Below are 21740 nucleotides of genomic sequence, written 5' to 3' on the forward strand. Positions count from 1 at the left end.
TTCCACTGCAGGGGTGAGTGCAGGGTGGTGGGAGTGATGGAAGGTGGAGCCCTGGTGGTGAGCTGCCTTCTCTGGAATCCCCAGTCTTTCCCCTCCCTACCGCTTTGCCTCTGAGGTCACAAAAGCTGTGTCCCCAACCCACAGAAACACACACACACACACACACATTTACATTTACTTTTTTAATCTAGACACTCAAAGGATGACAAACGCAGAGCTGGAAGTCATCTCCAGCTAGTCCAACCCTCCCCTCCTCCCTTTTTACAGGTGAGAAAACTGAGGCCTTGGTTTGGGATTTCCAGAGGCCGGGGTTTCCCGGCTCTCCCCCCCATACCCACCCCCCCGCCCCGGCCACTCCAGCGCCTGCTGCCAGCCGGTCCGCGGCTCGCGGGCGAGGGCTGCCTGGGACTCCCAGGGGACCCCGCCGTCGGGGCAGCCCCCACGCGCGGCGCCGCCCAGCCTCGCCGCTAGGGGCCCGGCCGCGGCCGCCGCTGCGCACTCACGGGGGGAGCCAGCGACCGAGGGCGGAGGCAGGGAGGGAGCGACAGAGGCTGGGAGGGGTGTTGGCGAGAGCTCGCGCGCTGTGTATGGTCTATCGGAGGCAGCTGACCTTCGAGGAGGAAATCGCTGCTCTCTGCTCCTTCCTGTAGTAACAGCCGCCGCCGCCGCCGCCGGAGCCCAGGCCCGGAGCGAGAGCCGCGGGGCGGACAGCCGGCCCCGTCGCCGGACGGCTCGGCGCCACCAGGTGGGTGGCCCGGCAGCGCGTCCCGAGCGGCGCGCGCGGAGATGGGGCACTCAACTCCCACCTCGAGCGCCCCGGGACTCGGAGCCCGACGGCCGGCGCGGACGGGTGTGCGGGACGGAGAGGGAGCTTTGGCTTCTGCGCGGGGCGCGGGGCGCGGGGCGCGGGACACTGGACGCGGACGCGGGGAGGGAGCCGAGGGTGGGCGCCGTCCCCGCCCGCGGGGAGCAGGGGGCGCTGTCGGGCCGGACAGTAGGAGACCGTGGGGGTCTTGCTGGGGCGGGGGGAGCCTCGGAAGAGGCAGCCTCTGTCTCCCCAGCACTCCCTCCTCAACCCCCCCAGCCACGTGCCGGCGGGGACCGAGCCGTTCCGTGGGAGCCGTCGGTGCCCTAAATTTGGGCTGGAATAAACCTCCACCCCCCCGCCCAGAAATTGGGACTCGGGGCTCCGGGCTGGGCGGGGGACCGGGGTGGGGGGGGCGGTTCTTGCAGCCCTCCCTAGAGGGCCTGTGGGCCTCCGCGTCAAGTTTCTCTTTCAGTTTTCTAGCTGTCACCCCCCTCCGGGGAAGCCCCGGTGGGGCAAGGGGAGAGGAAGAGGGGGAGGGCACCTGACTTTCGAGAGCCCCTCCCCAAGCCTTAGCGGGTTCCTTGTTGGAGGGCAGGGCGGCCTTCCCCTCCTCATGGCCTTTCTTCCCGCACAGGAAAGTGTGTCTGTGGGAGGGGAGGAGCCTGGCCTGACCGCGGTCCAGGGACGGGTGGGCATGGCAGGGCCAGAGGCGGGCGCAGCCCTCGCTCCTGTCGCTCCTGTCGAGGAGAAGCCTTTGCAGCCCTCCGCTCGCCCTAGGTGAACGGACATGGCGGGCTGGATCCAAGCCCAGCAGCTGCAGGGAGATGCGCTGCGCCAGATGCAGGTGCTGTACGGGCAGCACTTCCCCATCGAGGTTCGGCACTACTTGGCCCAGTGGATTGAGAGCCAGCCATGGTAAGTCCCCTGCCCTGGGCCATCATCTGCGGGGGCCTACCACAGGCCCTTTGACCTTTAGCGCTTCTCTTTGTGTTTTGGTGTGATTCTAGCCCTTTCTGCCCCTCCTGCAGAAGGGGTGGTGTCCCTGGGAAAGGGGAACAGGGAAATGGGACCTTGGGAAGGGAGGGGGTGTTTCTAGACCGTCATGCTTGTGGAGTTGCCCAGAACAAGTCTTGTAGGCTCTGGAGTGCCCTTAGTCTGGAGCCTGGGATTTCCGACTCCCTCTTGGTGCCTGACCTCCTTGCCCAAGGAGACGCCATGGTAGTCTTCTCTCCCCTGCCCTGCCCCAAGGGATGCCATCGACCCAGAGAATCCCCAGGACCAAGCCCAGGCCACCCAGCTCCTGGAGGGCCTGGTGCAGGAGCTGCAGAAGAAGGCGGAGCACCAAGTCGGGGAGGATGGGTTCTTACTGAAGATCAAGCTGGGGCACTATGCTACGCAGCTCCAGGTGGGTGTGAACACGGGCTCATCTGCAGGAAAGCAGTGTCTGCCTTTTCTTTCCAGCAACAGAACCCCTGGGTTTTTTCCTGGCCTGGTCACTGACTCACCGTGTGACCCTGAGCTGATCGGTAACTTTTCTGCTCTTCAATTTCCCCCACCCCCTCTTTCTAAATCAGACCTGTCAGATTCCTTGAGCATGCTACAAAGCGAAGGGTGGGGCGTGTTTGTCCCCAACAGAAGGGAGTTGGGTGAAGTGGCATTTGAAACAGATCAAGCAAAAGGGATGGAGGTAGGTTGAGTCAAGAGTCCTTTGTTTGACAAAAGAAGACTGAAAGCTTCTAGAAATGAGGAATGAGGCAAGCAGACATCCCTCCTAGGACTCTTTTAAAGGTGGGAGAACTGCTGAAGTCAGGTGGGCACGGAGCAGAATTGCCCTGGAGGCAAGAGCTGGATAGAAGAGCATTGAATGAAGGATGTAGTTGTACAGTTGTGCCTTCTCCTTCTCTGTGGGGGGTAGGGGAGGTAACAGGGATAGTATAGGGGAGAAAGGAAGTTTTTGTGGAAGCAGGAAAGGGGTGTGGGTGGTAATCACAGTCAAGCATTTATTGGACTTACTTGTATTCCTCACAGAACCCTTCTTAAATACAAGCAGCAGGGTGCCAGGGAAATAAAAAGTCCATCACAGAAGAGGGAGGAAACAGGAGAAAGCTGGGAGGAAGAGGAAGGCAAAATAGGAACCTAAGGCCAGGGCAACAGTAGAAAGTACCTTGGCCTTGGCATTGGATTTTCCAAGTCTTGAGTCATCTGCTCACTTGTTTGCTTCTGGACAAGTACTTAACCTTTCTGAGCATCAGTTTTCTCACCTGCAAAATGGGGATAATAGTTTCTGCGGACTTCAGGGTATCTGTGCTCTGAAAGTCAAAGGAGACAAAGTAGATTGGAGGAGCTTTGGAAACTTTGGAAACTGGGTTTCTAATGCACTGCAAACCAGATATGAAGATCTGGGTAGAGGGGAATTGAGTCAAGGAGGGATAGAGGTGTCTGGTGACAGTTCCTGAGGTTTCTTGAGGAAAGCTGAGGCAGAGGCTAGAGGAGAGGAAGTGGGGGGGCATGATGGGAACGTCAGGAGGCCAATTGTAACTGCTGTTGGATTCTTTCAGAACACGTACGACCACTGTCCCATGGAGCTGGTCCGCTGCATCCGACATATTCTGTACAATGAACAGAGGCTGGTGCGAGAAGCCAACAATGTGAGTGTCCTGTGGGTGTGGGGAGAGGAGCTATCCTTCCACACACCTTTTTCTGCAGACAAAACTGTATTCTGTAAATGCTGGCAAGAGAGCGCCAAGGAGATAAGGGACATGGGCAAGTGTGAGAAGCAACAGCACATGGTAGTTACAGTCCCTGTACCTTCTCTTCAGGCCCTGGCTTCAGCCCCCCCCCCCCCAATCACTTACTAGCTGTGTGACTTGAACAAGTTACTTAACCTCACTGAGCCTCTGTTTTTTCAGTTGTAAATGGGGCTAGTAACAGTATCTTCCTTATAGAGTTAGTGTCAGGGTTAAATGAGATACTGTGTGGGCCACGGATAGACAAACAGATTAATGAAACAGAAAAGGAAGCCCTACACAGGAGCGCGTGCGCACACACACACACACACACACACACACACACACCCCTTGCAAATTCAACCCGCGTTAGACATGGGATCACAGGCCACCAGGGAGAAGAAGTATTTGTCGTTTAATAAATGGTGCTAGGGTTGAAAGAAGAAATGTTCTCTGGTGGTGTCTGTGAGGGGAGGTGGAGCTGAGGTCTGGTTTGGAAGAGAACCCTGGTAAGCTCCAAGAGGTGAGGTCCAGAGAGGCAGAAAGGGACTCATCCCCCAAGCTCTCTAATCATGAAGGCATTGAACATCTGCTTGAACGATGGGACAAATATTATCTTATCTAGAGTAAAGCAAGATGAATTTCTTTCTTTTTTTTTTTAAGATTTTATTTGTTTATTTGACAGACAGAGATCACAAGTAGGCAGAGAGGCAGACAGAGAGAGGGGGAAGCAGGCTCCCTGCTGAGCAGAGAGCCCAATGTGGGGCTTGATCCCAGGACCCTGGGATCATGACCTGAGCCAAAGGCAGAGGCCTTAACCCACTGAGCCACCCAGGCACCCCGCAAGATGAATTTCATAAAGTGGCCACACATGGGTAAAGACCACAGAATAGTGCCCGGAGCATATTTATTTATTGCAGTGGATGCTGATTTCAGGAATTTTACAGTTCATTCAGTTAACATGTATGGAGGTCCTGTGGTGTCTGACACTGGGCTAGGACTGGAGAAACAGACAAAAGCCTGGCCCCTACCTAAAAGGGATTTAAGCAATGATAGATTCTCTAGGGGTGAGTAGGGGTGAGCTGGGTACTAAGGGGGCATATATGGAAAAAGTACCCAACTCAGACTAGGGCAGCCTGGCAGGGGGATGTCTTGAGGACAGGAGTGTCTTAAAAAGGGGAAAAGGGGAAGAAGAAGGAAAGATGAACAAAAGTAACAGGAGTATTATATGTGTGGGCAGGAAGGCAGGAACCATCTGAACACATCTGAAGACTTGCAAAGGGTCAGTGATGTTGGGGAGAAGGGAGCCACTTGGGGAGCCCCAGTAGGTAAAGCCAGAGAGGAGGCAGAAGCCAGGTCACAAAGAGTCTTCTGGGAAAACTGTTGTAGCCCTTGACTTGTTGCCACCACAGAACTATCTGTAAACATACAAATGAATTCCACTCCAATTAAGAAATGCATGTCTAGGGGCGCCTGGGTGGCTCAGTGGGTTAAAGCCTCTGCCTTCGGCTCGTGTCATGATCCTAGGGTCCTGGGATCGAGCCCCGCGTTGGGCTCTCTGCTCAGCGGGGAGCCTGCTTCCTCCTCTCTCTCTCTCTGCCTGCCTCGCTGCCTACTTGTGATCTCTGTCAAGTAAATAATTAAAATCTTTAAAATAAAAAAAGAAGAAATACATGTCTAAAAAAAAAAGAAAAGAAAAGAAATACATGTCTACAGCATATGTGTTGTCATGGTCACGAAGAAAATCGTTCCTTCTCCAAACCATCAGGCTGTTCTTGAAAACCTCTGATGTGCTACCCTTTGGGGAATTTGTGGCATACAAGACAGACAAGGTTCTAGCACTTGAGAGCTTATATCCTAGTGCGTGAAGGCAGACAAGATAGAAATAAAAGCATAAAGGAATAAGACACTTTCAGATAAGGGTGTTGCTATTTGAAATTGGCCCATCAGAGAAAGCCAATCTGGAAAGGTGCCAGTTGAAATGCCAGCCTTAGGAAGATTTGGTGTTAGAATGTTCCAGAGAGAAGGAACAACAAGTGCAAAGGCCCTGAGGCAGGAACATGTTTGTGTATTCAAGGAATGGAAAGTACCTGGTGCGCTTGGGCAGCAGTCATGCTGGGGAGTGGTGGAGGTAGTCAGAAACTCTCTGCTAGAGCAGTGGAGGCTATGGGAAGGAGTTTGGATTTTATTCTGAGAACAGTTTACTGAACAGGCCCTGATCATTTCGTCTCCTCTCAGCCAGCTGTGGTAGTAGATCAAACCAGGTCACTTAAATGGCCTTACTAATACCTCCCCTGTAACTTCCCCCAGTTACAAGAAGGTCTTGAGTGAGGACACAGATGATGTGCGTTCACACAGCCTTGTTCCCTGCTGTGTCTCCAGCACCTCACACGGTCCATGGCATCGGGTCGGTGAACGAATGTGGAACGAGGGGTCACCATCATTAGTCTGCAAACCCAGATAACTCCTGGATGTGCTGAGTTCTACTCTCTCCAGAGAGGGCTTAGGTGGACCCTGTTTGGGTGACTCTGGTGGAGGCCAGAGCTACAACAGAAGTTTCCCCTGTCCTTTATGAAGTTGCCATAATGTGCCAGGTCCCCTGTTTCCTCCCTCCTTTCCAACTCCATACCAGTTCCAACCCGTGCTGCCTGCACTCTCCCCCTGCTATGTCCCCAGGGGAGTTCTCCAGCTGGGATCCTGGTTGACGCCATGTCCCAGAAACACCTCCAGATCAACCAGACGTTTGAGGAGCTACGGCTGGTCACACAGGACACAGAGAATGAACTGAAGAAGCTGCAGCAGACCCAGGAGTACTTCATCATCCAGTACCAGGAGAGCCTGCGGATCCAGGGTAAGGCCTGCACGGCCGGGGCGGTGTGTGTCACGAGGCCAGGGGTGAGGACCACTCTGTGTGCTCCTGCAGGGCTGGGGCTGTGTCCGTGTCTATCTCCACAGAGCCTTACCCAAAGCTTTGGAGAAGTAATAGTTCTTACTGAGCCCCTGCTATGGGCCAGACCCCAAGCTCAGCCCTTTGCATGCATTTTTCTTTTCTTTTGCATGCATGCATTTTTCAATCCAGACTTTACAATAGTCCCAAGAAGTAGGTTAGCTGTATTATTCCTATTTTGTAGATGGTTCTGTTCTAGTAATGTGGCCTGGATTGCTTATAAGTTGCAGAACGAGATCTCAACTAGAGATAATATCATAAAATCCCAGTACTTTACTAAACAGTATTCTCTCCCTGATTGTTGAGTATCTCAGTGACTGGATGAACACGGACAAAGTGCTCCCCACTCAGAGGGAGGACTTAGGTGGGGAGTCTTCTGGTTGAACCAGGTTGGGGAGAGGTGGGACTCCAGAAAGGCCCCTTCTTGAGCCTCCCCGACAGGAGATGGAACTGGGAAGCGGAGGTGACAGTGGAACATCGTCCTGTCTCCTAGGTCTGTAGTTCACCAGCGGCTATTGTGATAAGTGCGTGGGGAAAGAAAATTTAACTCAGAGCAGATTAACTCCCAGTACGATTTGAGGAGTCTTGAGACCTGGCCCATCATCCCGTCCCCCAACTCCAGACTGACCCCAGAGCTGTTTCATCCTATCCTCTTGAGAATAGGAATTGTCAAGCTGCCTTTCCTTTTGCTCTTCTTTCTCTGGCTTCTTAAGGTAAAACCGTAGGTCGTTGCCTTTAGACCTTTCTTCTTTTCTGATACATATATTCAGAGCTTTAAATTTCCCTCCGAGCAACGCTTTAGCTGCATTTCATGATTTTAACGATGCTGTGTATTCATTATTATTCAGTTCTGAAATATTTCTTTTCTGAATAATTATTTTGTCCACACATTATTTAGAAGTATGTTGTTTAATTTCCAAGTATTTGGGTTTTTTCCCCTACATGTCATATCGTTATTGATTTGGTTTGCATTTTATTATTGAATTCCACCATTGTCAGAGAACATACTCTAAATGATCTCAATTCTTTTAAATTTATTGAGACATGTTTTATGGCCCAGTGTATGCTCTATCTTGGTGAATGTATCTTGTGGACTTCAAAAGAGTGTATGTCTCACCATTGTTTCATTTAAAAGTAGCAATTTTAAGTTAAATAATGTTAATATAAGAAAGTTTTACTAAAAAAGTCACCCAAACCAATGTCTGTATTTTCCAAAACAAAGTTTAGCAAGAAGCATTGCTTTAGATTTTTACACATCTCTTTAATGTGAGGCTTAATAGAAGATAGCTAGGTCTTGCTTTCTTTTTTTTTAAAGATTTTATTTATTTATTTGACAGAGATCACAAGTAGGCAGAAAGGCAGGCCAGGGTGGGTGGGGGAAGCAGGCTCCCCACGGAGCAGAGAGCCTGATGCGGGGCTTGATCCCAGGACCCTGGGATCATAACCCGAGCCGAAGGCAGAGGCCCAACCCACTGAGCCACCCAGGCGCCCTGGGTCTTGCTTTCAATCTATTGTAATATCACATATCTTGAAGCCTTTAGAAAATGTCACTGTATTCCTATAAGAGATCGAAAGAGAAAAAGGCAAGTAAGGTCTTCTGACCTTATAAAAACAGTTTTGGCTTTGTAGGCTGCCAGTAGAGTTCTTGGGAACCCTCAAGAGATCCCTGGTCCACACTTTGAGAAGCACTGTGATCTCGGTCTTTATTGATTTCTTTCTTTCTTTCTTTCTTTCTTTTTTTTTTTTGCCTAATTGTTCTATCAGGTGGTGAAAGAGAAGGATCAAAATGTCCTATTATATTGTGGAATTGTCCACTTCTCTAGTTATCTCTGTAAATATTTTCTTTGTGTATTTTGAAGCTTTGTTATTAGATGCATATAAGTTTATGATTATAATACCTTTCCGATTGACTGATACCTTAATAACTATGAAATGCCCTTCTTGATCTCTGGTAATACCTTTTGTTTTGAAGTCTACTTCAGCCTTCTTATTCTCTATAGCCACAGGGCATCTTGATAACATGTTTTTTAAATTTCAAATGTGGATACCATATCGTGGAGTCTTGCTTTTATGAGTATTCTGACAGTTTTTGCTTTTAATAGAGATGTTTAGTCCACTAATATTTAACATACTATTTAATACAGTGGCACTGAGATCTACACTTTAATGTTTATTTTCTGTTTTCTCCCTAAATTTTTAATCATTTTCCTCTATTCCTCCCTTTTAAAAATCTATTTGATATTTTTTTTTAGAATGCTGTTATGCTGTTTTATTTCTTTTTAAGATTTATTTAGTTATTTATTTGAGAGAGAGAGAGAGAGAGAAAGAGAGAGCATGTGGGGTTTGGGGCAGGGGGAGAAGGAGAAGAGGAGAAGCAGACTCCCGGTTGAGCACAGAGCCTGTTGCAAGGCTCTCTCTCAGGACCCTGAGATCATGACCTGAGCAAAAGCCACTCGTTCTGCCCCAGGCTGTCAGTTCTAACCCCAGTCTTTGATGGTTGATAGTACTTCCAGTCCCCTTCTTGGGTTTTCTGTTTCCTATTTATGGGTTTGCATTAGATTCTGCTTTGGGTTTCTACCCATCATGCAATGTCAGTTCAGTCTCATTTATCAAGTTGACTCATCAGAAATGCAGACTATTGCTCTGTTTGTGCAAGAGAAGGCTCAGCTCCCTCCAGTGGAGCAGAGAATTGCCTCCCATCTCCTGACCTCCCTCCCAGAAGCTTCCACAGAGTGCCAGGAGAGACCTAAGTGGGTCACTCGCTTAGGGAGGTTGGACCCAGGTGTGGGGATCACCAGCACCCCCTGTGGGTGGCAGGATTTCTGAGGTGGCCTCAGACTACTCTGTGTGCCACGGCTGGACAGTAGTCTTCTCTCTCAGTCCCCAGTCATGGGATCAGAACCGTATTTCCAGTTCTCTTCCAGTGCTGGGGCTTCTCCGGGCTGTCTTGAGTTGCTTTCGTCTGTCCCAGCTTGTGTGTCCACGAGGGATCAGAACCGTATTTCCAGTTCTCTTCCAGTGCTAGGGCTTTCCCAGACTGTCTCGAGTTCCTTTCGTCTGTCCCAGCTTGTGTGTCCACGAGGCAGGGCCTCGGTCAGTGTGACATGGCCCTCGACCATGACATGCTGATGCTCCCATCTCCTTGTCTCAGCCCGAGTGAGGACACTGGGATACTCAGCAAGACGTTGGGCAGGCCGTGATAATCCCAGCGTGGAGGACAGTGGTTACCTTTGGAGGCCGGGATGGGTTTGCAAGCAGGGAAGGACGTACAGGTGGCTTTCCCTGTGGTTTCTTCAGCTGGGTTATCAGTACGCAGGTGTTCCTTGCATCACTCTTTCTACCTTCCCTGGGTCTGAAGTGTCATAATAGATTTTTTGTAAAACGGTAAGGAGGCCTCCCTGACTCCCTCTTCGTGCCATGGATGAGAGCCCCACGCTAGCGTGGAGAGAAGCTGCCTCCCTGTCCTGAGAGAATCTTGCTGCTTCTGTGTCGCTGCCAGTGGGCACTGGACATTCCCTCCCTCTCGCCACCTTCTCCTTCTGTCCCTGTGTGTGCCTGTCTGTGCCTCTCCATCTCCTTCTGGTTGGTCCGCTGAGCTCATGGTCACCCAGCCAGGACGAACCAACATGTTAGGCCCCTGCCAGCACCTACAGAAACCCCTTGTTCCGGAGGAGAGGCTGCTCCAGGGGCGGGACAGAGCCTGTGGGGCGGGGGCTTCTCTGAGGGGGCCCTGCTGTGTGGGGTGGGACTGAGCAGCCGCTTGTCTCTGGCACCCTGTAACCTGCACTGGAAGCCACTGCCCAGGAAGGACCAGCTCTCACCTTCGGGGCCTGCGAGCTGGGAGGTTCCTTGAGCCTTTGGTGGATCATCACTTACTTATTCCCTGTCGACTCACTGAGGCAGGGGCCAAGATTCTCCCATTTTGCACATGGGTGAACTGAGGCCCAGAAGAGGGAAATGATTTGCCCGAGGTTCCCCAGTTAGTCCATGGTGAGGGCACACATCGAACCAGGCAGCAAGGCTCCACGCTGGAGCCCCGTGTGGCGTGAGGAGGTCTGGGCAGGCGGCTGTGTAGACTAAGATGGGAAGGGAGGCCTCGGGGGGCTGTGCCCCCAGGCTTCCATCTGCGCAGTCCGTAAAGGGGAGATCAAAGTCGAGAGGCCAGGGCCCAGAGCCGGCTCAGGTCTGGCTCCCTTGGCTGCTAGAGCCCCAGGTTGCCATTGGTCCGATGTTGGGCAGACCGTCAGGGCCTTGCCTCCAGAACAGGTGTTGGTGTTCTACTGGGCTTCCTGCAGGAAGCCAGGAAATGATGGTCGCGGGTGTCCCATCGCCTCTTCTAGCTCAGTTTGCCGGGCTGGCCCAGCTGAGTCCCCAGGAGCGTCTGAGCCGGGAGACGGCCCTCCAGCAGAAGCAGGTGTCCCTGGAGGCCTGGCTGCAGCATGAGGCCCAGACGCTGCAGCAGTACCGCGTGGTAAGTGCGGTCTGCGTCCTCTGCTCCCAAGCTCGGAGGCCCACATCCCCGGCCGTCCGGGGAGCCCGAGAGAGGGCTAGGGCCGGGAGCAGAGCAGGACCCTGGAGAGCTGGAGGCCAGAACCTTCTTTCCTGTGGGGAGCATGTGAGGCAGAGCGGGTTTGGGAGAGGGGAGGGCCTGTGCCCGGGGCCTGGTCCCCAGCCCTGCCTCCCGAGGGAGGGCTGTTCCGTGGGAGCCCAGAAGGGCCTGCTGTCCCCACCTGCCTTCAGGAGCTGGCCGAGAAGCACCAGAAGACCCTGCAGCTGCTGCGGAAGCAGCAGACCATCATTCTGGATGATGAGTTGATCCAGTGGAAGCGACGGCAACAGCTGGCCGGGAACGGAGGGCCCCCGGAGGGCAGCCTGGATGTGCTGCAGTCCTGGTAATGGTGTTTGGGGGTGGCCGGGGGCAGGGGGGCTGCTTCTGGCGTCTCCTTGGGCAGCCAGCTCTCTCTGTGCCGCAGCAAGGCTTAGTTCACCGGGGGTTCTGGCTCCTGATGCCGGCTTTGGGGCCCCCGTCGTGTGCCATGTGCCCAGGAAGGGAGTCCCTGTGCTGGGGAGGAGGGCAGGGCTGGGTGTGCAGAGTGAGCCTCAGGCAGAGCGGACCGGTTCCGGGGTGCTGGTCCCACGCAGCTCTGTGTCCCTGAAAGGCGGGGGGCACTCTGCTCCGCGGTCAGGAGTGGCGGCTGAGGTGCAGAACCTTCCAGGATGAGGGAGGAGCTGGGTCTTGGGGTGTCCTCCCCAGACTGGGGCCTCTCGGCCTCGAGCCTGGGGCGTGGGGTGACACCATTGTCCTCCCGGTGGCCTGGGGCTCCCGTGCAGGTGTGAGAAGTTGGCCGAGATCATCTGGCAGAACCGGCAGCAGATCCGCAGGGCTGAGCACCTCTGCCAGCAGCTGCCCATCCCCGGCCCAGTGGAGGAGATGCTGGCTGAGGTCAACGCCACCATCACAGACATCATCTCAGCCCTGGTGACCAGGTGATTGCTGCCTCCAGTACGCCCAGCCCCTGGATGGTTGGTGTGGAGCCGGCCGGTGTGCTTTGCCCACCGGGGTTGCAGTAGGAGGTCTCTCATTGGAGTCCTTGTCTCTTTTGCCTTGGGCCCCCATCCCTCTCTGTCCTCAGTTGCAGTGGCTGCTTGGTGTTGACCTTGCCCAGTCTCTGTTGTGGACGCTCCGTGGACTACCCTTGTCCCCCCCAGCCTGGGCCAGCTGCTGAGTCATGTCACTGCCTCCCCTCCCACCACCTCCTCTGACTCTCGGTGTCCTCCCTGGGAACAGGAGCTGTGCTGTGTGCCCTTCCTTTGCCTGCCGAGCCCCGGTAGCCTCCCCACGTCGGTGGGCAGGTCCTGTCCCCTGAGTCAACATCACGTGTGGTCTGGTCCCTTGTGTCCCCGCAGCACGTTCATCATTGAGAAGCAGCCCCCTCAGGTCCTGAAGACCCAGACCAAGTTTGCAGCGACGGTGCGCCTGCTGGTGGGCGGGAAGCTGAACGTGCACATGAACCCCCCCCAGGTGAAGGCCACCATCATCAGCGAGCAGCAGGCCAAGTCGCTGCTCAAGAACGAGAACACCCGCAAGTACGTGTTTCTCTGCTCCCTACGTTCTGGACTGGGAGTTCCTGTCTATTCTGTAACTAAGGTTCTGGGTGATGGAGGCAGCTCAACCTCCCTCCCTACAGCCATGGTACAGTGTCTCTCCAGTTCTTTCTGTCTGTCCTGGGATACACGTTGTTCTTCTTGACACGTAGTAGGTCAACATGGATTGCACTGCTGGCTTGTTCAGGTACCTGTGCTAATCCCTGGGACAGAGCTACAATCCACACCGTACTTGGCTCTGTCTTCGCCCAGCCCAGCAGAGCTGGCAGCAGTCATGAGAAGGGGAGTGTGCACAAGGGGAGACCGAAGGCACCGTGGAAGTGGGTCGTGCTGGGGGCGGGGCAGAATGACAGTGTCAGGACATGGGATGAATGGGAGCAGCTAGGGGGAGCGTGTGGAGAGAGGGGGAGGGAGACTTTCAGACAGAAAACATGGGCCTTATCCGAAAGGAGAGTGTAGGGAAGGCGAATGTGTCTGGAGAACCCAGGGTGGGATCCAGGGATCAGGGCAGGCCAGCACAAAGGATGCAATGAATGAGGGAGTGAATGAGTGAAGTGGGAGACTGGGTCGTGTGTATTGAGAGCCTACTGTGGCATCTGGGAATAGGATGATAAAGAAGCCAGAGAGGTTCTCATGTTCTTAGAGCTTACATGTTGGCTGGGAAAGGAGACAGTTCTATGCTTGTGGTAATCCTGCAGTGTTAAAAAGCGATAGACTCTAGAAAGAAAATGAAAACAGTGACATCATGGCATCCAGATAGATGTTATTTCACCACGTGAGGGGCCACAGAAGGCCTTTCTGAGGAGATGTTTGAGTTGAGACCTAAACAAGAGGGTTCGGGGCACCCGGAAGAGCGGGTGCCCAAGTCCTGAGGTAGCACCAAGTTTGTGTGTTCGGCAAACAGACAAGGCGGCATGGATTGCTTGTCCTGAGCGAGGGGAGAGGAACCCAAGAGGCCAGGGAGCCAAGCTGGGTTTGACCCTGGTGTCCTTGTAGGCTGTGGTCATGGTTATTATTTTAGCTGCACCAGAAGCTGTCCGAGCTGAAGGCCCTGACATCAGTCTCATCAGTCTCAATGCCGAGTTGTTAACCTAATGATAGAGACCCAGAGCCCACCCTTGAAGACTTTGCTTTACTCTCAGGCCTGAGACAGGGAGAGAGAGAGCACGAGCAGGGAGAGGGCAGAAGGAGGACCAGACGGGTGAGGGACAAGCAGACTCCACGCTGAGCAGGGAGCCCCATGCGGGGCTTGATCCCAGGACCCTGCAATCACAACCTGAGCCCAAATCAAGGGTTGTCCACTTACCCAACTGAGCCACCCAGAGGGGAGCACTCGAAGGGGAAGGGGGAGGGGCAGCGTCTGCTGGCTGGGCTTTCCGGCGTGACCGCCGGGCCCAGGGCACACACGGAGCCATCCCCCTGGCCTGGGGCCCACGTGGCCGTGGGGGTCACCTCTCCTTCGCAGCGAGTGCAGTGGCGAGATCCTGAACAACTGCTGTGTGATGGAGTATCACCAGGCCACCGGCACCCTCAGCGCACACTTCAGGAACATGGTGAGTCCAGGGCCTGACCCCTTGAGGGGGCCTGTCTACCCGGGGCCGAGTCCCCCCCGTAACCAGCCACTTTCTCCTCGTCCCCTCTGCCCTCCACCGCTGCAGTCACTAAAGAGGATTAAGCGGGCTGACCGGAGGGGCGCGGAGTCTGTGACGGAGGAGAAATTCACGGTCCTGTTTGAGTCTCAGTTCAGCGTTGGCAGCAATGAGCTTGTGTTCCAGGTGAAGGTGAGGCCTCGCTCTCCCATCCCCCACAGGTCACCCAGAAAGGTGGAGACTTCCCTGAGGCCACCTGACTGGTTTGGGAAAGCCAGAGAGCTCTGAATGCTCACACGGTCATGGCCCATTTAGTCCAGGAGGCTCTCAGAAAACCTGCTTTCACTCTGCTGGTGCGTGCTTGCTGTATTCTCATCTGGTGCCAGCCACAGAGCTTAAGTAATGGTCCAAGAAGAACTAGGTTGTGGGTTTTTTTGTTTGTTTGTTTAGTTTTGCTTTGGTTTCATTGGGAGGTTTCATGGGTGGGATCAAGGGTGAGGAATGAGGGCTCAGTGTGGTCGTGTGCCTGCTACACTCGTTCCTTTGACTCCCGTAGACTCTGTCCCTTCCCGTGGTTGTCATCGTTCATGGCAGCCAGGACCACAATGCAACCGCCACCGTGCTGTGGGACAACGCCTTTGCTGAGCCGGTGAGTCCTCATGGGACCCCCATCTCAGCACCCCCTGCCCTGGAGTCTCCCTGGATCGGCCCCAAGCCCCTGGGGCCCTGCTGGGTGGTCCCCTGTCAACCTTAGGGCCCCACCGGGGCTGAGGTGCGGTAAGGGACAGCTCACGTGAGCTTGTTGCCTATGGCATGTCCTTAGGCTCCGTCCGGGTTCCGCGTCTCAGGAGGGGGATTTCCTAGGTCTGTGAGCTTAGCTGTTGGGCTCTGGTCTCTGATCTTCCTTCTGCTTATGGTTTGGGTTCCTGATCTCTATCCCAGGCTCCTGGTCTGGGTCTCTATCGCCATATGCCCACCGCTGCTGCCCTGCCTTTTCTTTTCTCTTGTTTCTTTTCATTTCTTTTCTTTTTTAAGATTTTGTTTATTTGAGAGCGCATGTGTGAGAGAAAGCACAAATGGGGGGTGGGGATAAGCAGGTCCCACACTGAGCAGGGAGCCCAATGCAGGGCTCCATCCCAGGACCCTGAGATCATGACCTGAGCTGAAGGCAGATGCTCAACTGACTGAGCCACCCAGGCGCCCACCGCCCTGCCTTTCTTTTTCTTGTGTTTGTATCTCCTTTTCTGGATCTTTCTCAGTCTCCTTTGTCTCTTGGTGTCTGTGGGCCCGAGTGTGTGGGTGTGTGCACAGGTGCGCGTGCGTGTAAATATTTCCTACTCCCTCAGTCTGCTTTCTCTTCCCTCCGCCTCAGGGCAGGGTGCCATTCGCCGTGCCTGACAAAGTGCTGTGGCCGCAGCTGTGTGAGGCGCTCAACATGAAATTCAAGGCCGAAGTGCAGAGCAACCGCGGCCTGACCAAGGAGAACCTCGTGTTCCTGGCCCAGAAACTGTTCAACAGCAGCAGCAGCCACCTTGAAGACTATAATGGCATGTCCGTGTCCTGGTCCCAGTTCAACAGGGTGAGGGACCCGCCACCAGCTGCCTGCCCGGGGCCACCTGTGCCCTGCCAGGCTTTCCCCACCTCGCAGACACGTTCCTGGCCTCGGTCAGCAGCCCCCTCTCCTACAACCAGGAGAGACGGGGGCTAATACACCAGGGAACAGAGGCGGGGGTAGCAGGAAACTGCACGGAGCTCTGTGAGCCGGAGCAGGACAGTGGAAGGAACCCGGGGCTGGGAGTCTGGATCCTTGAGTTCCTGCCCTAGGTCGGTAAACTAAGTGGCCAGGACCTTCCTTTCTCTGTGCCTCAGTTTCCCCTTCTGTCCACTGGGGCAGAAATGACTTTGGAGGTCTCAGCTTGCACAGTTCTGGGCACCTCCTATCCCTGCCCCTGTGCCTGAGAGGCAAGAGGTGGGTTTAGTCTCTCGTCCCCAGGCTGTAGGTTGGGGGCTGTGTCCATTTATGGCCCACTGGAGTGCAGGGCGAGTAGGGTGAGGGATTGGGAGAGGGTTTGTCTGAGGACAAGATGGCACAGACTGTTTCCTGGGCCACCTGTGATGACGGGGCCACAAACCCTGACTTGGGGTTTCCTGGGGACTCTCAGGAGAACTTGCCGGGCTGGAACTACACCTTCTGGCAGTGGTTTGATGGGGTCATGGAGGTGCTGAAGAAGCATCACAAGCCCCATTGGAATGACGGGTGAGGAATGGGGGGCTCTGGGAGTGGGAGGCCATGGGCTCAGGGGACAGGAGATGCTGGACTGGTAATGACACTCTATGCTCCATGCACCCAGGGCCATCCTAGGTTTTGTGAACAAGCAACAGGCGCATGACCTGCTCATCAACAAGCCCGATGGGACCTTTTTATTACGCTTTAGCGACTCTGAAATTGGGGGCATCACCATTGCCTGGAAGTTTGATTCTCGTGAGTGCCCTGGTTCCCATTTCCTTGCTCCCCATTCCCCATCAGGTCTGCATCCTTAGATGGTTCCCCAGGGGAAAGACTGGAACTGAACTCAAAAGTAGGGGAAGACTGTTGCTCAGAAATACATCCCCTTTCTACCATTTTCAATCATGGAGAACTTAAGATCACTGGCCCTGTGGCCTCCAGAGCCGCTGGGGGACTCCTTCAGCGGTTCTGAGTTCTCCCTTCTCTGCCCCGACCTAGTGTCACTGGCGTCTACTTGCTTGGTTCACTGGATAGAATGTTCCCATGGTCACTTGCTCACCCTGTGCCAAGGAGTTCCAGACAAGGTGGAGGGTTGCAGAGCAGACTAGTAAAAACCCAGATGTCTCCACACACCAGATCTCAAACCCTATAACCCTGACCCTTCTCCCGAGGGTGGTGGGTGGTGGGAATGAGCTCGTCCTTTTCACAGCTGACCGCAACCTGTGGAACCTGAAGCCATTCACCACGCGGGACTTCTCCATCCGGTCGCTGGCTGACCGACTAGGGGACCTAAGCTATCTCATCTACGTATTTCCCGACCGGCCCAAGGACGAGGTCTTCTCCAAGTACTACACCCCTGTGCTCGGTGTGTCCTGATACTCCTGGGCCCTTCTGCAGCCTGTGGGCAAAGCTCTTGGGGCAAGGCAGCAGGGACTCCTCAGGAAGAGCCCCGGGGCCATGTCCCCCATGGGCTTGGTCGGTGGCTTGGTGTGGAGCCCGTAGAGGGGATTTAGGGCCTCTGACCCAGCTTTCTTCTCTGCAAAGTGGAAAGCTGGGTGGATTCTCACTTCTGCACCCTTGGAGGAAGAAGAGGCAGAGCTGGCCAGGATAGTGATACCCACAGATAATGCACTACTCCCATCTTAATCAGCTGCTCTCATGGCTCCCACCCTCAAACCTGCCCCCAAGTTGAATATGGGAAGCAAAATGGACAGGTTTTTCCTCTTCAACTTGTCCCCGGTCCACTGTTGGGTTTGCTGCTTGGCATTGGTTCTGCTTCCTTGGCAGGGGTGGGGTGACGAGAGAGCGAGCAAAGGGCCAGAAAAGAAAGGAGGAGGAAGGAGGAGATTGGAGTGAGGGGTCCGGGTGGCCCTTGGGCGGGGTCCACGGGCAGGTGTTTATAGGAGTCTGGGGAAATCTCATCACCACTGAGGCCCCACAGTGATGTGGGTAGGAGGCAGACTGCCCGCCGTGGGCTTCCACTACCTGGGAGCTCCCGGAGGCTGGTTCTCATCACGCTCCCCCTCGGCAGCTAAAGCGGTGGATGGATATGTGAAGCCACAGATCAAGCAAGTGGTCCCTGAGTAAGTACCCAGGGTCTGGCTCTGGTCTCCTGCTGCCTCCTTTCTCTCTCCCCCAGCCCCCCCCTCACCCCTCAGCCCTGCTCCGCCCACTCACCAGCCCTGCGTGGCCCAGCCCTTCCTTCCCCCCTAAAACCTGGCTTAGCCCTGGAGAGGGAACTGGGCTTAGTCTCAATGGGACCAGGACCCAGGGCCCCACTCCCGCAGCTGGAGTCCCAGGCCCAGTGGGCACTTTGTCCTTCCACGCCCCCCAAAAAGGTGTAAAAAGCCCCCCCCCCAAACCCTCCCCAGGTCAGCTGCTGCCCCGAGGCCGCTGAGACTCTGCCGTGTTTCTCCTGCAGGTTTGTGAATGCGTCTGCAGACTCTGCCGGGGCCAGCGCCACCTACATGGACCAGGCCCCCTCCCCAGCTGTGTGCCCCCCGGCTCATTATAACATGTACCCCCAGAAGTAGGTTGTGTTCTGATGGGGCTCTGCGGGGAGGAACTGGGCACCTGGCCTCAGGCCGGGCCCCCAGAGGGCTGGTGGGCATGTGGCTCTGGAGGGTCCCAGAGCTCCTGTGGGTTTGAGACCACCCAGGCAGGGCTCCGGCCCTGTGTGCAGGAGCAGAGAGGGAGATCAGCCAGTAAAAACGCAGAGCATAAGCTACATGTAGCAGGGTCCTTGCTCTGGTGCTAACTAGCTGTGTGACCTTGGGGAAATGATTGAGCCTCCCAGATGCTCAGTTTCCTCTGTAAAAGGGAGGCAAGAACAGCTACCACATGGGATGGGAGGGGTGGGGGTGGGGGGCGGGACTGAGTCAGGTTACACATTTAGCTCTGGGAGGCTGTTGTAAAGGTAGCTACGGAAGGGGCAGTTGTTGTCAGGAGTTGGACGGGAACGGGGTATCACTTGCTCCTCTCTGGAGGTCCCAGAGAATTCATTCTCTGCTGAGCTGTGGGTGGCCCCAGCTGGGTGTCTGCGTGCTTGGGAGGCACAGGCTGCACTGGGATGACCGTAGGCCTGAGAGTCACCAAGACTGGAATTCCAGTCCTGAATCCGTTTGCCAGCCAGGTGGCCCAGAGCGGGTTTCCAGACCTGGCCGAGTCTCAGTTTCCCCCTCTGTGGAGTTTGAGCAAATACGGGCCTTAACGGGAGGCTAAGGACTGGGGGTCACGTGGTTTAAAGGCCCCGCCCCTTGCAGGTGCTCCGCAAATGGAGCCCATGATTGAGTGGTCTAGTGTCTCAGTGGGCAGGATTCACTGGCCCAACTACCTTGTTTTGCAGAGGAGGACAGGGACAGGGGAGAGGGACTCTGATCCCCCTCAGTGAGGCAGGGAGAGTTGAGACTAGAGCTTGAGTATCTATCCGCCAATGAGCCATGACACGGTTTCAGCTTGAGGTCGGGGGTGGGGGTGGGGATCCCACCAGAGCCAGTCCTGTTCCCATGAGACTGTGGTCTGAATGGGGAGGGGGCCAAAGGCATGCCAGCTCCCTCTGACCTCCCTCTCCCCCTCTCTCCCAGCCCTGACGCCGTCCTCGACCAGGATGGAGAATTTGACCTGGATGAGACCATGGACGTGGCCCGGCACGTGGAGGAACTCCTGCGCCGCCGGATGGACGGTCTGGACCCCCGCCTCTCCCCGCCCGCTGGTCTTTTCACCTCGGCCCGAGGCTCGCTCTCATGAACATTGGAATCCCACGCGTCTCTTTGGAAACAACACAGTGTGAAGGGGTCGTGTTAATGGGGATTTTAGTGTCGCTGTGCATACTGATGCCTCCGCGCGTGCACGTGTGTGCGCGCGCACGCACGAGGTGTGCCTGCCTCGCCTTCGCCCTCCTGGGCATGTGGTGGCAGGAACCACCAGCTTGCTGTTCTGATCGAGGTCCCCTCGAGCCCGCCGGGCCTGTGACTGTTGTGGGATGGGCTCTGCTTTTGCTGCTGTCGCAGGTACTCGAGGCGATGCAGGTCCCCTGTTCCTGCGGGGGGGCTTTTCCTGCTCCGTAATGCCTCCGAGCTTAAGTCATGCTCGGAGTTAGCAGCTTTGGCTCCCAAACGTGTGCGAGTGCGTGTGCGTTTAGGGTGTGCTGTCCATTGTCATGCACGTGTGTTAATCTATTGGTTCTTTCTCTTGGGAGGGAGGCTGGGCTTCAGCTTTGAGTAATATTTTGTATTTTATCTAATGACATATGGACTGGAGACTGTTTGTGCCTCAAGAGCTTATCTAGAGCATGACCCTAACGCAGCAGAAACAAGTCACTGGAGTCGAGTCTGTCAGAGCTGCTCTGAAGTCAGAGCTGCTTGGCCTCCGGGCCTCCCAGGCTCCAGCCAGGGGACCTGTGCTTCGTGTCTGTGGTGCTGTTGCCCAGTCCTGCTATCTTTTTCCATGATTGCCTCCCCTCCATCAGGCCCCAGCTTTCTTTCCCGGAGGCTCTGCAACCTTGCTCCTGGGATAGGTGGGAGAGGGGCAGGAGCTGGTCTAAGACACGGTGGGGTGAACAGAGGGCCAGGGACTTGCGGGGCTGAACCCCCTCTCCTCTTGGGGAAAAAACCTGCAGTGAGAGACTGCCGCAGAGCCACTTGCTGAGTGCCTGTGGAATCCTGAGTGAGGGGTGAAAGCTGATCTTGTTCCCCTCTGCCGGGTGGACCCGGACCAAGCCTCATCACAGCTGCAGAACGCTGAGGTCTGAGAAGGCCTTGCTCCCAGCGTCGAGTGCTCGTCCCTCTGGGGCACTGTGACCTACAGCCGGGGCAGCTGGTGGCAGAGGTTCGGAGACCGAGGTTTAAACATCCCGAGGGAAGGCGGGGACCAGAAGAGGGATCCTTGTGTACTTTGTACATAGGCCACATATTTGTGTAAACAGTGTTTTCAAATAAAGTATTTTTTTCATAAATTTGCTGGCATGGCTCCTGGGTGGGCAGATCTGGGTAACGGGGACCCCCACTGGGGGGCTCATCTTGTTTCCCTCCCGTGTGGCTGATGCTGTAATGTTTCCAAAGCTACCACTCTGCTCCCTCTTCCGTGGATTAGGGGTGCCCACTAGCCCTGGAACGCAGTCTGTGCTCCTCAGAAGACAAAATGACTAGCGCTGGAGGCCTTGGGGTGGGGAGAGGCAGGAATCCTGGGGCAGGGGCCAGGAGTCTGGGCCTCTCCTAATCAGCTACTGCTTAGGCAATCTTGAAGTCCTTGGGGCTGGGGGGAGGGCACTGTGGGGGGGGTGTGCAGCAGAGAGCCTCACCATTAGTCCCTCCTTGCCCCGCCTCTTCTTGGACACCAGCAGGTGGCACCATCCCGCTGCCACCAGCCTGTTGAAAGGGACAGCCAGCCTGGTGACCTGGCCCTGTAGGGAAGCAGGGCAAGGACGACGGTCTCCCCATTTGGACCCTCTGGTGCCGACCCACTGCCAGTCCAGGGGCTGTCACTGGGGCCCTGTGTGTTTGCGGGGGTACGGGTTGTGAAGCCATGAGGTTTCCTCAGAGCTCAAAGAAAGGGAAGAGGGGTTTGCAGCTGGGAGGCAGGCAGCGCAGGGGCCTGCACAGGGCTGGCGGGGGTGGGGTGGCAGAGAGAGCAGACGCTAATCTCCCCTTCCATCTCTGCAGGGGCTGGCGGCGCGGTCTCCATGGTGCTCGGCACCCGGGGAGGGGGTGGGGAGCCAGCCGAGTGGGTGCGTTGCTGTCTGTGAATTATCACCACCGGTCGGGCAGCCAGTGAAGTGTTTCTGTTCATCCCCACGGAGTGAACGGAAGGGAAAGCGATAATGGAGCAACTGTGGGAGGGG

General features: G+C 55.4%; 1 protein-coding gene across 2 annotated transcripts; it reads left to right on the forward strand.

Moving 5' to 3' along the window:
• Positions 1–497: 497 nt before the first annotated feature.
• On the forward strand, positions 498–20852 carry LOC308357490 (signal transducer and activator of transcription 5A). Of its 2 annotated transcripts, XM_080827073.1 has the most exons (19): positions 498–745; positions 1586–1723; positions 2057–2213; positions 3367–3456; positions 6211–6385; positions 10822–10952; positions 11222–11373; positions 11813–11968; positions 12389–12568; positions 14052–14139; positions 14245–14367; positions 14732–14824; positions 15548–15754; positions 16338–16432; positions 16527–16657; positions 17112–17267; positions 17934–17985; positions 18324–18431; positions 19486–20852. In XM_080827073.1, exons 2-19 carry the CDS (start codon positions 1596–1598, stop codon positions 19646–19648), a joined length of 2385 nt encoding a protein of 794 aa, XP_080683199.1. In that variant the 5' UTR covers positions 498–745; positions 1586–1595; the 3' UTR covers positions 19649–20852. The 2 variants fall into 2 exon arrangements, with proteins under 2 accessions (XP_080683199.1, XP_080683200.1); XM_080827074.1 differs by lacking the exons at positions 498–745; positions 1586–1723; positions 2057–2213 and adding an exon at positions 2316–2334.
• The last annotated feature ends 888 nt before the right edge of the window (positions 20853–21740 follow it).

Source organism: Martes martes (assembly GCF_963455335.1).
Source record: "Martes martes genome assembly, chromosome: 16".
NCBI lineage: Eukaryota > Metazoa > Chordata > Mammalia > Carnivora > Mustelidae > Martes > Martes martes.

Bases quoted from the DNA above. Each gene is read 5' to 3' on its own strand.
- LOC308357490 (XM_080827073.1), top strand. From the start codon at position 1,596: ATGGCGGGCTGGATCCAAGCCCAGCAGCTGCAGGGAGATGCGCTGCGC. The intron at 11,374-11,812 runs GTAATGGTGTTT...GCTCCCGTGCAG, and splicing joins CTGGATGTGCTGCAGTCCTG to GTGTGAGAAGTTGGCCGAGA. The intron at 11,969-12,388 runs GTGATTGCTGCC...GTGTCCCCGCAG, and splicing joins ATCTCAGCCCTGGTGACCAG to CACGTTCATCATTGAGAAGC.